This window comes from Opisthorchis viverrini (assembly GCF_000715545.1).
Source record: "Opisthorchis viverrini unplaced genomic scaffold opera_v5_337, whole genome shotgun sequence".
In the NCBI taxonomy this organism is placed as follows: domain Eukaryota; kingdom Metazoa; phylum Platyhelminthes; class Trematoda; order Opisthorchiida; family Opisthorchiidae; genus Opisthorchis; species Opisthorchis viverrini.
In genome coordinates, this window is record NW_008751995.1 from 280,953 (window position 1) to 297,829 (window position 16,877).

At 44.3% G+C, this 16,877-nt stretch overlaps 1 protein-coding gene across 1 annotated transcript in view; it reads right to left on the minus strand.

The window, feature by feature from the left end:
• Positions 1-1,331: 1,331 nt before the first annotated feature.
• Positions 1,332-16,877, minus strand: part of T265_10138 (hypothetical protein) — a gene marked incomplete at both ends in the record, with an annotated part of 20,965 nt that continues 5,419 nt past the window's right edge. Inside the window, 4 exons of the mRNA XM_009176417.1 lie at positions 1,332-2,533; positions 5,745-5,880; positions 8,729-8,854; positions 16,392-16,556. Of these exons, the coding sequence (XP_009174681.1) occupies positions 2,140-2,533; positions 5,745-5,880; positions 8,729-8,854; positions 16,392-16,556 (821 nt within the window). The remainder of the gene's footprint in view (positions 2,534-5,744; positions 5,881-8,728; positions 8,855-16,391; positions 16,557-16,877) is intronic.

The window sequence follows — 16,877 nt, forward strand, 5'->3', positions numbered from 1 at the left end:
CAGCCCCTACAAAATGAGTCTCCTCTAAAGGACTGATGCAAAAGACCTCAAATGGGAATGGACCCATAGTGTGAATCATGAGGAAGCAAGGAAACTCAGACGGCTAAGAAACACAAGATAACTCAAAACGCACACGTAAACGAGGTTCGGGTTAACTCATGGAGGCTGTATCAGGCGCTATGCAACCCGGAAAACTTGTGACCTAGGAGTCCGCGGCTCACCAAACCACATGAAACAGAATGCCTCAGAAAAGAGTAGGATGGACAAATGCTCGGTAATTAACCTTCTCACGCGACCGACTGGGGACGCCACAATCTAATGTAGTAGCCTGGCTAGCACTGTTGCTTGGCCGTTCAGTCTGAGGTTTGTGAAATTAGAATTACGAGTGATCAACAGCCCTGGACTAACCGATGTGACCCAAAACAGTAAAGTGCTGAAGAGAGTACTGTGTGTGATTTTAGCACCCTTGCTACACCAATTGATGCTGCGTCAACTGGTAAAACTGTGGTTAAATTTGCTCAAACTTGGTCACGGCAGGGCACAACGAGGATGCCGGTTGCATTAAAATACGTCAAAAACAAAAGTATACGTAATGTTTTTGAGGAGAGTTTGGTTCATAAACCAGTTTTACCTTGAAACGACGACATTGCCATTTTATAACATCTATCGGAAGAACAAGTGGTTGCAGCGCAGTGCTAAAAATAGAGATGAGTCTTGCGCAACAACTTGATTTTTAGGGGTAGACTCAACTGAAGAGCAACATAAACGGGAGATTTAGCTGGGGTTCTATTGGGTCACCCGTTAAAACATAATTAGTGTGCAAATGTGTATTTCACGAATTTCGCACAATTTGGGTTTAAGTAGAACAGAAAATTGACGGAGACTCGGGGACTGCTCATCCCTAATAAGCCCCAGCAAGGGCCGTCGAAGAGTTCTAAGCAACCCTGTGGGTAGCTCCATTCAACAAAATAGGTCACTAAATTTCCTAATGTCAATGCGTTCTTTCGACATTGTATGAACTTACGTTGCTACTCACCTTTACTCTTAGGATGACGCACTTCACATCTTTCTCTTCACATGCAAAAAAATACACCAACCTGCTGCTCATTGGTTGCCAAATCACCCACACGGATCACACTACCAATCGGCTATATCCCATATGCCAGCACGCATGTCTGGATTAGTTAAACAGGTAGGTGACGCAGATCACCCGGCCAGTTCACGTAATGCGCATGCATAAGCAATTTTGTACATCCCACCAGGCGAAAGGCGTGCCAATTAGGTGTACAGTAGTGGAAAACTCTTCACGTATGCTAAAGATAAAACGTTCTTTCCATCATATTTTACCTTCAGTGGATCAGAGAAAAGCGTGGATACAGTACTGGCTGATTTTAAAAAATACGGGGACGATAATAATCTGAGGTTTGAGAGAATAAAGAAACAGAGCCAAGATACAGAGTACAGCGGAGAAAGGAGACAACCTACTGGATACCGGAATGAGACGAGGGGTTCACCCGTGGATCAATCTGAATTACAAGCGAATCTGTGACATTTGCATCGGTTAGGACACAGCTTACAAGCTGACAGCTCATTACCAACAGGGTGTGGGATGTCATTCAACAGGAGCAAGGGTGAAATACATACTGAAAAAAAGTGTCATTCACGAAACGAGTATCGGCCATCCCAGCAACTAGTAATAGATGCCATGGGAACAAACGACGAACAGAGAAACGTGGCGAGACGAAAGCCTAAAACCCAGTAATCACTTCAGTGAGATATACCAATAAAAGAAATTTTCATTGCCACAGAAGAGTACATGAGGTTCATCAGGGTAAAGAGGATGGGGCTGACGAGTGCTGTACAAATGAGGACTTGATTTGAACAGGAAACGGGTTATATAAAGGTCCTGAAACAGTTGAGCTGAATATATAAAAAAACTGGGACTTGGGGTGGTGAAGTGCAGAGACTTCGAATTGAAGAAAATCCTCAGCTGAACCATGATCCAACCGCTGTCGCATCCGTGGTTGTTATACATTAAGTAGCATAGGTGAGAGGTTGTTGGTGCAAATGCGTACATGAACCGAAGAGACAAGAAGGCCTGTACATTCAGTCCACTGAAACTATCAATTAGGTAGGATATCAGAGATCCGGACTGATATCGCCAGCTGCATCCACCGTATCCATATTCGTAATCTCCCGCATATCCCCATCCACATGTTTCGGGTAAACAGCCCCATTCTGTGCACCAGCATAGTAATCGATTAGGTAAAGCGTACTGGTTCCTGCCAGAGCGACACTGTTCTCACGAGGGTGCCACGATAAGTGGAGCAGTTTTCGAGTAAAATCCATTGATTCGACACTAATCTTATCATCTAACCAACGACCAGGATCTCCAGAGACGACTTGTCGAGGGCGAAGTTTTCCAAGCGGAGAACTGTCCATGACCTCTCGAGATGCTTCAAGTAAGACATCCTCGCGAGTCAGACGGTCAAATACACGAAAGTGATTGTTATACGATCCAGTCATAATGTATCTGAAAAGAAGAAACGTGAATATGTGAACTGGAGGCACGACTGAGCAAGACAGCGGAGAATGTTAGACCGATCGAATGGAAATGAGAATATGTGAGCTATTCGAACTGGACAGTCCGTGCCGAAGGAAGCAGCCTCTAGTTGTGATCGATGGATGAAACAGAATCCATCAAGAGGGAGGGTATAAAATACAAACGTTGTGAAGCCGCTACTGCGGATTGGTAGAAAAACCGACATAATCTTCCAGATACCATGCACAAACACGACTTCTTTTCATTACCTAAGGCATCCTATTCCCTGGAGGATGGGACTTGTGTGACAACCATTTGTTACTTCATTCAACGCATATCGGCCTTGAATCCCAAACTAACTAAACCAAATTATCACTCGAAATGCCGCCATGGGATGCAAAATGTTATTTATATAATGGGATGAAGAGAACAACCATCTGGATAACTGATGAACTGATATTTATGGTCTACAAATGAAACACATACAACCTACGTTTGGAGCTGTGCGGTAGGGACTAGGTTCCCTGTGAAATGTGGCACACGATAAGTGCTAGCCTGATCCATCTGTTGGAGAAGAGGTTGTTGGCCAGTCGTCCGATAAAACCAAGGCAAGGCTCGTAGGCCAGCACGGTCGGAGCTTAAACAAAATTCAATGCCTATCCACGGAGACTTCGGAATGAGCAAATTCAATACCTCTGAGAAAGTACACAGATCACAACCCTCTGGCTGATTGAGCCCGCTTACTTCGGGGAAGAGGCCGAGAATTAGACGAAGGATTTATGCTACGACGGAGAGGAAAATTTTGAACGCTACCAGAAAACGGACTGAATGGTGGGTCCTCTAGCTGAAAATTGTTCGGGGCGTGGAGCGATCTCTTTCGGATGCTACATATCTTAATAATGCAAATATTATACAAGTTCCTTGGATGAGCTGCATTCCTATTCAGCAGGGGATCTTACGTGAGACTTTGAAAAGAATCAGTAAAATGCTAAATACAAAATGCTGATGAAATAAACAACAAAATGGGGGCGATTAGTTGTCACATTTTCGGCGGTAGTTCCGTGATGGCTCAGATTGCGTTTTTACCGTCAAGGAACTCGAGGGCCACTGACTGGCCAGCTCACAGTTGGGTTGAGTGATCGATAGTCTTGTCTACGAACTGCGGTGGCATTGGCCAGAAATCAAGTAGTACCTCAAAATTGATTGATAGCGCATCACCGAGCAAAGCTCGAAACGTAGGCTGAATAGCCGAGCGATGTGCTCCTTTATAGATAGAAAAGGTTATTGCACTTAATAACTACAAGGTAGAAATGACCATCTGTCCAGGAAGGTTCTAACAGCATTTCATACCTCCCATCTGGAACAGTATCGGTGGGAAGTCAAATTTAAAATCACACTTCAAATGAAGTACTACGTTCAGCCATCGCCATATCAAGTTCTATCATACTGGATGACCAAAATACCGGAGAAAAACCAAATGCTTCTGGTTGCATTTCGTGCACCACAGATATCTCTTAAGGACAAACTAAATCGATCACACAACCAGATGATTCTGTGATCAACAGAGCAGAGCACAAACGCGAAACAGCAAGCTCACATGGGAGCATACGGATACGGTGCATCAAAAAGTCAGATCAAGCCAAGAACTTTGGGCTCCAGGAGGTGGATTATCAGCACAAAAAATCGCGACGGATTTAGAGAAGCATATATGTGAGAATATCAAATAGAAATCAGAATGCACGCAATTGTCGTTATGTATAGAGTAGCAGGCTTCAGAATGTGCGTTAAAAAGAATTAGGAGACAAAGGCAATACGAAGGTTGTAATACGGGCAACCATGAGTCTGAATTTCGTCCGGGTGTAGGAAGCTGAAGCGGCTTCGAACGAACAACAGATGAGTTGTTCGGTCCTAACAGGATCTTCAGACAAAAGCCACAACGAGCATCGCTGTGTTTGCTGACAAATAAGTTGTTATTCATATCCGGTGTACCATCTGGAAACATACTGAAGAGAAAGTACAATGAGGCAAAAGCCTTCCTCAAGTCCGGAGAATAGAACAGTGAGACCGTAAATTCGATGTCGGGCACAATATGTGACAAACTTTAGGATGAGGTTTTAGGGGGAAACACCACTTTTCTAAGTTTGATGAAAGTGGATTCCGCACGAGGAATATTGAAACAGAAACCTAATTATTGGTGAGGAAACCGAAATTAGCTAGCAAGGCCTACTTTGAAGGGAGGGAGAATCATATGTCGAGATATTTTGGGACCGTGGGTGGCCAGCTGAAGCGTTAGCGGTGGTAAACCATCGTTTTCAAAATCCACGTTGCATGGTGATGCAAAGGTGCTCGAGGATGGAAGCCATGCGTAGTTCAAAATAATCGTTCAGCTGTAACACCCTTCCGCTGCCTAGCTGCCACAAGAATGAAGCGCGAGGGATGAGATACTGCCAGGATGCCCAAGTCCAGACAAGAGCAGTCAGGATGCAGAGGTCTTAAAACACGGACCGTCTAGTCAGTAAATCCGCGCTCTAACCACTGAGCAATCTCGAGCTTGGAAGCCATGCAACGACGTGGATACAGCCTGACACATTTTCATGGCTGTTCACTACCATATCACACTTATACTCCTCGAACGCGATACAGTCCCGTCATTTACAAATTGGGCAAAAGAATTTGTTCTCCAAGTTACGGAAATAGCGACTGAATGTTGTATACAACTGACGTTCAGCTGTAAATTTAATCCCTAGAGTGAAAAATCCGTGTGGTAAAAAAACACTGACACCGCTTAAATGTGTACACGCACGTGACGAACCATACTTTTTTTGACAAACAGCGTCACTTCATTAACTGACAAAAACTTCGAACCAAACTGAGAAGTATTGATTCAGGAAAGTTTGATGAGCAAGCGGTAGATTCAGTGCTTTCGTGGTAAAACCGAAGTGCTGCGCGACAAATAAATTAACCTATCACCGAACAAACTTGACCGAAACGGTGTTTTCAAACCAGTTTGGGCAATGGTGCGAAAAATCCACCGAATACATGATCACTCATTCGTAAATATAGTGCCAACAACGTCCAGAAATAGATAAACCAAATAAAGCGAAACGTGATCTGGCAACGGGTGTCAAAAAGGTTGAAAAGAATGGTACGAAGCGAACGGAGAAATAGAAATATAGCACAGGAAGAATAAAGTTGGATTTACCTGTCGTCCGGTGACCACTGGCATTCGAATTTGTCGAAAATGCAATCATTCTCGTATAGTGCGCATAACTTTGTCCTAAAATAGTCATGTACCAGGTAGGTCTCAACCGGTTGTCGAGGCATATTCAAATCCCATACTAAAGACAGAAAGAGGGTAGGTAGGATCGATAGGGGTGAGAAAAATTCAGAGTGCACATCAATTCAATAATATAAGCCTAGCCAGATATCGCATTTTACATCACCAGGGTTGCACATCAAAAAGGTCAATTTAAGGTCATGTTTGCTGATTGCTCATCTTTACACACTTGTGAAGTGATTTGTACGGAAAGTGGGGTTTTGGAATAAAAACTAGGAAGAACATGAGGTATCACACCATCCAACCAAACATAAACATAAAGTGATCGCTATAAACACCAACCATCCAGTAGAAAGTGGGAACATAAATACAGGATCTGACTGTTGTAACCAGACACACGCAATCCCGGTAACCTTTATGAGGAGGATACGTTGGAAATGGCATTGAACAAACCGCCCTCATGTGATTTAAACAGTAGCATACCAATAACTACGGAAAGTGAGTCGAAGCGAGCGAATTCCGAGCATGCTTTATTTTCTCTGCACGATCGATCGGGCATCAATATTTTTGTCACAGTTACAGCCACTCACACGAAGGCGCATAGACCGTAATCACAAGCTCTTCATCTGAATAACCATGTGGTGTGAAAGGTTTGCACACAGTATAGGCTGGACACGGTCGTTCCTCACACGGTATCTCATACAGTGCACATCGCAGAACGATATCCAGGGTATCAGTACGGTACATATTAGAGTGACGTTAGGCAATCGACCACCGTTGTGGTCGCACGTGGATAGCATGCAGTAATTTCCGTCTTAAGAAACACTACAATGGAATAACCACAATAGGGAGCAAAACATACTCATGAGTGTCATGAACGGGGTTGAAACCCCACACGATAAATCTATCCTATATCTGATAATTACTCAGGGTCAGAACTAATATGGCTAGGATTGCAAGCACATAAGTTCCCCAGAAATTGCGCAGCTCTGCGTCGACTACACCAGATTCTCGTGGTTACATAGGTAATTGTTACTAGAACTCACCAAACAGTCACCACTCGGTAAAACTGAAACCTATCCCGACGTGCCACAAATATTTTGCATATAATTGGATTGCAAGCTACTGAGACCTACGCTGAATGTTTACATTGTTGTCGGGTGGGAATCACAGTGGTTGGTGTCCGATGTGACCAGGTTCCTAGTTTCTGTTGATTGATTCCGGTGGGGCTTAGGAGGAGGTTGTTTCCATTACTATACACACAGCAGCGAACCAGATCAACAGGCGAGCACGCACAGATTTGGGTCCAAAAGCAAAACGACCGAGCTTGAGTTAACTTACTGGTTGAGACGCAAAATTACTGACCGGAAGGTTTCTGGTTCGAAACCAACACCGGTATCTCGAGTGCTTGTCTAGACTTGGGAAGCCTGGTACTATCTCAGCCTTCGTGTTCCCTTAGGCTGGCAGTGCAGCTAGACAATGAGGGTGTCACAACTGAACGGCCGTCTACTAGCATAATCACCATACCGTTGCGGAGAAATTTGAAGGCTGCCATCAACAGGTGGATGAAGCTTAGCCCCACGAGATTCAACTACGCCGGACAAACCAAAATGTTTGATTTGGGATGCCTCGGTTTCAACTGAAATTCGGTGACGAAGAACTCGTAATCGGATGACTAGTGGATCGTATGACTGAGTCCTGGAGTCTCAAGAGAGTCTACATTCCATCTTGACCTGCGGATCATGTGTTAAAGAGTGAAAGTGAGTGAGTCAGGAAGTCAGAACTCTATTGGATGAGAAAGAGGCTGTATCATACTGAATATAGTCCGAGTTGCCAAGATACTGAAGCGCTGTGGCAGTCGCGTAGCTGAAAACCGCTAAGCATAGCTGTCACAAGCATTCCGGTTGGGCTAAATCAAAGAGCGGAAGCATTGGACTCGAGGCTCACTCTTATCACAACTCAGCAGCGGTGCGTGTGGTTGGACATTTGAAATCCGAATATCTGATATGCGAAACGCCACCAGCGCACACTGTATAGACGCCTGAACGGCGAAGGTATTCGTACTTGAACGACATAAATGGTTCAGCCAAATAGATTTAGCACAGAATCAAAGCCAGTCGAGTGAGACCCAGTTGATTATATAACCAAAACTGTTATTTTCGCCTGTTGAACCCATTCAGGACCAGGCACGTATTTTCCCCTTAACATACAAATCATCCACATCAGAAATGATTATCTTGATGTAGCTAAATACGTAACACTGACAGAGAGTGGTATCTTGAATGTAACTAAACGAATTAGGAAACACAATAGGTCTGTGAGCTCTTGGATGTGAAAAACTACTGCATGGCAGAAAACGCGGTCAAAACAGAGCAAAACCAATCCATGAAAAATAAGTTTCAGAATAAGGTAAAAGAGTTTCGGCACACGGGTCGGTTGGAATCAGAATAAAAGGGTGATGGCACGGCCGATTATAGCTGACATGCAAACATGCTTGGTTCAGGCCATGAAGTGGCAATGAAGGCGCCTATTATTAGGATCACCAATATGGGATTTTCGGAAACTCCAGGATGGGGTCCCGGAAAAGAGCCAAGGAAGAAACTCAGACATGTTTATCTGAATGCTGTTGGGAGATGTACTCACATTGCCCTTGATTGTCAACCCCCCCTCCCCCCAGTTTTGCTGTTGGCGTTGCCCATAACAATGATGGTAGTGTGGTTCAGTATGATACACCGAAGCCTTTATAACCGGGAGACATCGCCATCACGGGGATAACAGGAACGTCAAACACCGACACCCAGTTGTAATGAAGGGAAAGAATACAACCGTTTTTTCTCCCAGTCAATCGATGTTATTTGGAACGATGACAAACAAGGAAAACCGAAAAAGCACCACAACGTTTAACTCACCTTTGACGGTCAAATAGTCCCGACTCAATATAAATCGACCGGAATGACTGAAGTTCAAATCCGATATGTTGTTAATAATTTCTGAGAAGAAACTGCGACTCAGCGGATCATCCGTCTCTTCGAATACTATTGTGGGCGGAATGGGTTGGAAACAGGATTAATGATAAGTAACACAAATTAACAGAAAAGTGAGACACTGCCCACGAATGCATCGAGAAGAAATCAGACTTTTTGTCAGAGAACCACAAGCGTGCTGTTAGATAACCATACAAACATGCTCGGATTGTTGTGTTCAAGCTGAGGGAAAGGCCCGATATCAACTATCGCGGGAAGTGGCCTCGACCTGCATGACTGTCGGTATCTCATATGAAATTACTGATAAGTCTGTGACGCGAAGTTCAAAATTGGTAAGAGTGCTCGCAAACCAACCCGTTAGTTAATTCTAGTGACAGACGGCACACGCAAACTGTCGAGCATCTCATGTAAGCTAAGTGTTCATTATTGAACATGGTTGCCAGGATCAAAACCATCAAGTGCTCAATGCAACTTGACAAGTAAAAATGACTCTCTGCACGGAGTGGCTTGCGAAGTGTTGAGCGAACGATAACACCACCAAGCAGTGGGGTGGTCTATGCACAGCAGGTACGAAAGCTCCGTGTTTGACTATCGGTGTTTCTGTAGTACAGACAGGGTCTGGTGGGGATATCGGATTACGGATACTGATTATAACACTGCCTCCTGTACTTGGCTATTTGCCCCAGCTCTCCCGTCTTCCGGTGATCAAAACTGTGGCACCTGGAACAAACGTACTCTTGGTGCACACAATAACTAGCTACCCGGGTTCATGATGAAGGTAACTTAGTTGCAGACTACACCAGATCGCTTACGTCAGAGTGGGTCTCCTCGGCTTTAGTGCTCAAGGGAAACCTACAAACTTAACCCATTTGGGTGTACAAGTCAGAAGTCAACTGTGCCTGACAGGCAGATTGCATTTGTCTCATTTGTCAAGATGGCTTAATGATGTATTTGTCCGGTTGCCCCCGCCTGGAAGAAAACTAGATTGAACAGCGATTTTTTTCTCTTTTTTGGTTCTCTTACCGTCCAAAATCAGGCATTGATATCTGGTGAAGAATGCTTACTTCAATCTACCAACGAAACCGACGTCAACATGTGAGGAATATGAAAGGATGTAGTGTACGACCATTCCGAGTTTACGACACAGGGCTGCAATACCCTATGCTTCTAAATATCCAGTAGTGACCACCACTTAACACAGCATGCGCCTCGCACTAGATGTGCCTCCGAATAAACCAGAATGCTCGAGGGAAGAAATGTAGTGAGCAGAGAAAACCAAGGAGTTAGATAAAGGGAAGGACATATAGACTGTTTGGCTCACAACACGTGTGGTTTGGTACATCACATACGATCACATACTATGGAAGTGTGCAAACTGGCCCACTGCATCTGATCAGTTGAACACGTGAAAATGGTCACATGTTTCATTAGTTTGCTCAGCAGCTTTCACAAGCTGACCACTTACCGCTCAAGTTCTACTGATCTATGCGAGTGCACGTGCATACACCACGTCCTAGTAGAATATATGCTAAAAAAGCCCGACAACTAATCAATCACATAAACATCTATCTACATGCAGTCTCATATCAGCCCTGGAGTTACCGAAAGAATTCGCCAGACGGATAAAGAGACCAGAACCTGGCTTCAGCCAATTACACTCAAAATTAAGCTATAGACGTAATTTCCAAGAACGATCACCATCATCATCATCATCATCATCATCATCAGTGACAGCAGCGCAACAGTAATATTTGCTGGCGCTTAACTGCCATACAGCCACCAGGGAAGAAAGTCTTAAAAAAGAGTCCAAAGCTTGATATCCATAGGGACAACGATCAAGAATAAGGTGCCTTGAACAGCATTAAAATAAACACATCTAGGCATCATGTCGCCATCAGCGGCATCCTTTGCGAAACTCACACAACACGAGCAAACCGGAGAGGCGAACCTTATCTAGGAACAAATGACAGCATGAGCGCCATACTGAAATATGGGACCACCCCCTGATATCCAGTTAAGAGTAATTTGCACAAACAAACAATCGAAAAAAATGCTTCCCAAATGATCCAAGTTCATTAAGCTCTCTTCAGACGTGACTTCAAAAAGATGCATGGTTGCTTACAGCGTGCGCTTCATGACAAAGTCCATGATAAAACTTAACAAAAAAGGGAGAGATAACAGTCCTGAGAAGCTCCGCTAATTATCAGAAGACTTTTGAACAATTTACCGTACACTAACCAGACCGGAGGTAGGGGAAGAATGTTTACGGACTTCGAGGACATCCACATCCGGCCAAAAGTAGTTATAGAGCCAACCTATCCAGAGAGTCGCATGCTCCTTCAAAGTCTAAGAAAACCGGCACCGTTGGTCGGGGTACAGGTAGCACCGCTAGAGCACTTGGTGTAACGTAAAGACATGATCAATTCACCATCTGTAAGGTTGGAATCTTGTTTGGTGAACTTGGACTTGCATCTCACGTGCCGAAGTGAGGCATCCTGATATAGGGGGAGCCAGCAGCCGGCTGTGATCGGAATAAGACCTATACCCCCGTGGTTGAACTAGTCAGTTTGGTCACCTTTTTTTAAGAACAAGTACGATCAACCGCTGGCCCCACTTCTCTGGAATACCTTCGAGTTCTCAAATACTTAAAACAGCCTAGTCAAAGCGGGACACAAACATACGACTCCAACTTTGAACAACGCTGGGACAAGCCCATCTGGTCCAGCAATCCGACGGTAATCTAAGGGGGAAAGGCATAGTGCTTCATCAACTAAGAGGGATCTGAACTCACAGACCACGGTTCAAAATTAGCAAGTCAAAAGCAGAGGGCAACTAAACTGCCGTTGAAAATATTCCGTCCAGCGGTCTAAACTCTTTATTATATATGAGACTTCTAACATTATCTTTGATTAACTCAAAAAAGGCCTTTTAGGTCCTGCTTTGTGTATTAGCTGGATAAGGCTCCATTCATTCACAGCTGCACTGACTTCTTCCATTTCTTGAACTTTTTGGTCCCACCATGCCCCTCTGACCGTACACAGACTACATGTGAGTTTTCGACTGACCGATTGTACTCCGAACTAGAAGTGGTAGGACGCCCCGCATAAATAAGTGGTAATGAACGTTCAGAGGTCCAGTGGCTTTAGTGTACGCGCTCGAGAACACTGGAAGAAGGATTCTCGGTGTCATGTGCAGCCATGGCTACCTCATCCCGGTAACGGTTAATGTCCCTCGAGGGAGCCGCTTGTACTGCATTGGTAGGTTTCCCTAGCATGTGGTTCACAAAACTTTACTACTGCGAAATGGGGGGGACTAGTTTTTGAAGTTCACCAAGCGGGTTTGATGAAAATCTCCACCAAACAAGGACATGATCTGAAGCAAATTGTGTATTCCAAAACGTTTGGTAATCAAGGACTGAACCACACCGTTGGTAGCTGATGACACCAGAGTCAATTTGACTCCAAGGCTGTTCAGCGGTAGAATGATGCCAGGTAGCATAATAGTGACACTGCGAAACACGTGATCAGTACACAGCCGCAAAAGATGTTCATCACTTCACTGTTTTACATTCAGGCTAGACAAACATTGAGGTGTGCTTCTGATGAACAAAGGTGTCTTGCCTGTGCAATAAAAAGCTGTTGTTATCATAACTATAGATGAGCTCTTCGTGGTGGAAAACATCTCGATGGAAGGTGTCTTTCAACGAATCGGAGCCACATAAATGGATAAAACGAAGAGCGTTCAGTACTCCGACGCACTAATCTCACAGCGTACGGTAAGATCAAAAAGCATTGCTCACGAGATAACAACATGTGAGCCCATTATTTCAATTCAGGTCGTCGCGTGGCTACTTTGTCACTGAGTTTACTACGAACTGTGAAAGCTGTTCTATGAGGGTCCAATGTCAGTACGAGAGGCATTCTTCAAAAAGGGATGCGTCAGACGCCCAAGGAGAATCGTGATCAGGGACAAGTTCTGCCAGCGCACAATCAATAGTCTGGGTTATGTAAAAATAAATAAGAAATCGTTTAACGGCAACATCTTTTCGGTGCCTTTCTGTCACGTCATCCGAAGGAAGCACGAGGGCCGTGGTACTGCCAAGTTGCCCAAGTCTGGATTGTGTGGAAGACATGATGTGGTGCTTTTCAACTTCACCTCTTTTATTCCTGCAAATTCTGCCAATGCTGACCTTCCTGATAGTCGTTTACGAATTCAAATGCACATGTGGTGTCCATTACGTAGGTCGAACGGCGCGGCACTTGTCCAAGCAGACTGGTGAACACTATTCAAAGTGACTCGCCCTGGGAGGTAGAGTCCCACCCGGACGAAAGGGACACGTCGTTGATCGAGGCACTGCATTTCGGATCGTCTTCCAGATGCAAAAACAGTGCAAAGCGGTCAGACTAATTAACCTTGCTATTGGCGAGGCTGTTGCTACCTAATTTCTCACATCCGAACTGTGTGCACAGAAGATATTTGTCCAATCCCTCCAGCTGAATGTGACCAGTATTCGCCCCTAGTTCAGGCGCAATAGTGCACACAAGGGCATGTCTCCCACACAAGCCAGAAAATTAGCTGTGTCAGATTACTTCCACTCTGAATGATACGCACATTTTCCTATCCCCACGTCTGCCTTATCATTCACTTTTATTATGTTCCACCCCACATACGATTCCTAACGGTCAGACGATGAATCATCGAAAACGTTTCCAATTAGAGTGACAGTTGTTGAATAAAGCCTCGTGCGCTGTAGAATTTGAGCGTTTAACCGGTTACAGCGGTGAATCGGTATCCAAAACGTGGAGAAGCTTCGTTGAATGTCCCAACATCCATGGGATCGGTTCATCTTGTCGGAAGTGCCAACCTAAGTAACACATAGATGAAATTAATGACTGGAACTAGCTGTTGAACAATCCTGTTCGAAAGCCTATCTAAGCCACAGTCCATGTTGGGAAACGCTTGGAACCGATTGAAAAGTCACCGCTTCGCCAGGCCAGGTGACTAGATTACGAGTTTGGTCAAGATTTAAGAGGTATGGAGAGCCAACCAGCTAAGTCAGGCTAAATCGGTGTTAGGTGTCGGGTAAGGGATTTCGTTTATTAGAGTAGGCCAACAAGTGGCGATTTATATGGATTTGGTGTAATTGAATAATAATCTCTCCTTTGAAAGCAATAGAAATCGTGGATAGGATTAAATGTAACGATACACTGAGGTTTACAAAACACAAGCAGCCAGGGAACTGCGCACTAGAGCACAAGAAAATGATAAACTAAACCAAGGAATGAGGATACCAAGAGATAGTCAAAGACCCGGCGACGGCGGGACAAGTGTTAGGCACAGGACGTAGGATGTAGAGGACGTAAAGGTCTCAAAGTGGGAACTGTGGTTCACACCACAATAGCTGATGGCCGAGGCTGCAGAAATCACCAAGCATCACACTGTGAATAGATTCGAGGGTGTGGAACCAGTGAGCGTATGGAGAGCGGTATTAGACAAGCCGACGGTGACGGTTGTCAATAAACGCAGAATAATTAGCAAGAAAGAGTGGAAATCTCTCTTACACAACTGTCGCGGAACTGCACATCCAGACGATGGCCGAAAAGTGGAAACGACGTTCAACAGGAATCTTCACGTGAAGTGAGTCGGAAGAAATAGACCTTAAGCTGGACCCAAATCAACGTAGGTTCCTGATCCCACCTAGCAAACAAAATCCCTTGGCCGACGCCTAACACCAATTTATCCTAAATTAGCTTATTGATTCCCCTTCCGCCTTAAATCTTGACCAACTTAGTACCCTAGACAATTAGTCAAAAAAATTTATAAAAAAAACACCGTTCCGGTGCCTAGTTGCAATGCCACCCGGAAGAAGCACAAGGGCTGAGATACTGCCAGGTTGCCCAGACCTAGACAGGGGAAGTCGAGAGGTACAGGTTGGGTTCGAACCACGGACCTTCCGGTCAGTAAATTCGCGCTCTAACTACTTGAGCTGTCACATCCCAATTAGTTTAACGAAGCGAAACGGTACCCAGAAACAAATCTACTGAATGTTTCCCAAACTCCTCCGAAAAACAGTCTATTTTAATGAAGTTCAGTTTACATGATGGGCGAAAGCTGTTGCTAAAAATTCTCAATGAAAGATCTGAAATATCAAAGGCCTTTACGAGTTGGGTTCGAATAAACAAACTGAACCAATACTGTTTAAGCGAGCATCTCTTGACGGTGATACAACTAAGACCGTGCCCACTGGATACAGGCCAGACGATAACCCACATCGAGAGTTGAACCCAAGCGGGTTCAAATCAGACATATTAACGGTTCAAGCTTAGCTTCGATTTTTAAACTGGCCCCATCAGAATTCCTCGGCTTGCAAGTAGTTGTACTTTCTGTTGATGAAATGACAATTGTATCCAAAAAGACGCTGCAGATGTGCGATGTCTAGTCCGTTCATCAGTGATGATACGCTAACTCATCTGGTAGCACATTCCAGTCAACGGTTGGCTTACGTTGAAAACCTTGTAAGCCTATTGTTTAACATTCCGGCCATCAGTTCACCTCTCTACACTGCCTCGATTCAGTTTCCTGATCTATTGAACATTGTTCTTCTGCTCACCTAGCAGTAAGGACCTGAATCCAACTCAAACATAAAGCTTATTTAACGAGTTAGAAACGATCGAGTATGTGTAGAAAACACTGACGAGGACTTAGCGGTCTATCGAATTTTAGATTCACACAAGGTACTAACATAATTCTGGACTTAAGAAAAGTACTAAGTAGAAAAACCCTTTATCAAGAGACATGTTTCCTAGCTTCAGACGGAGCTAGTTGTCTTTCTTCTCGCATTCTGCTGCACGTACAGTACACCACGTGACACATCCTTACAGTTTTAGCGTGGAAATAGGTATACTGGATTTCGGTAGAGTACCGCAGTTAGAAACAACTGCGTTTCCATCTTATACTCAAAGCACGATACTGATACAACTTTAAGTTGTCGTATTTTAGTCAGGGACAAAAAAGTAGCTCAAACACCCAGCGCCGATAAAAAGTGAGCATACACGGCAGATGAAAGACAATCCATGAGAAGGTAGAAAGAGCTCATGTGAACTTCCCAAAATGTCAGTAACAGTATTTACCAATTCATAAAAATTGCATACGTTTCCATAGTTTTGAGCGGGAAGAATAAGGTTCCAGGACGCAGCTCCCGTAGTCACCAGCTACGGTAATTGGATTTCAACAATTGCTGTCATCACTTTCCAGAAACCAAACAAGAGAGATCGTACGGAGGTAAAGTTTTTATCTTCGCAAGCAGAAGGCCTACATTTCGTTGAGGTATTGATCAGAGAGTCCGCAGTGAAAAAGCCAATGGACTCGGATACACCAAATTATCCATACAAAATTTTTTTAAACTCAGATGAGTTCTTAAGCTCTTACAATTCAAGTCACTAATGTAGGAGCATCCGTTGGAGACCATGTACAATAGGGACGATAAGTTCAGTCGGTACTCTCTCAGGAAAGCTGTTGAGTGCTTCTACAAAAAGGTTTCTTCAGATGGTCTATCTAGAGAGGAACGACAGGCCTAGACAAGACTTACGTAATGCGTGCTCATCACATAGGGCACGCTGGCGCATGTCGCATAGGCGAATGGTTCCTTTGCTGCTACTGTAGATGAAGAGGGAACAGGCGGTGGGATGAAATTGGGCTGCAGTTATGACTTCGGACAAGTCTTCCATGTTCGCCGGTTTAATGTCAACAATATCTGATGAGCAGTAAGTCAAGGAAAGCAATGAAAAGACAACATGTCCTAATAGCTACCAAGAGAGTAAGTGATGTTCACGTCAGTAGATGAGTAAATTTTTATTGCCCCTGTAGTATCCTGGGACTTCATACTTATAGAGTGGAGAGGAACGACTTATTCTCGTCCACAGTCGACACTGGTCCAGTGATGTATACACAGAATTCAGAGGAAGCCATTAGGCACAGCATTCATGAAATAATCCACATATTATCGAAATCAAATGCAAATGGAACTCAAAAAAGAAGGCGACCTGTATGACACTATAGAAAACACGCAGGCAGA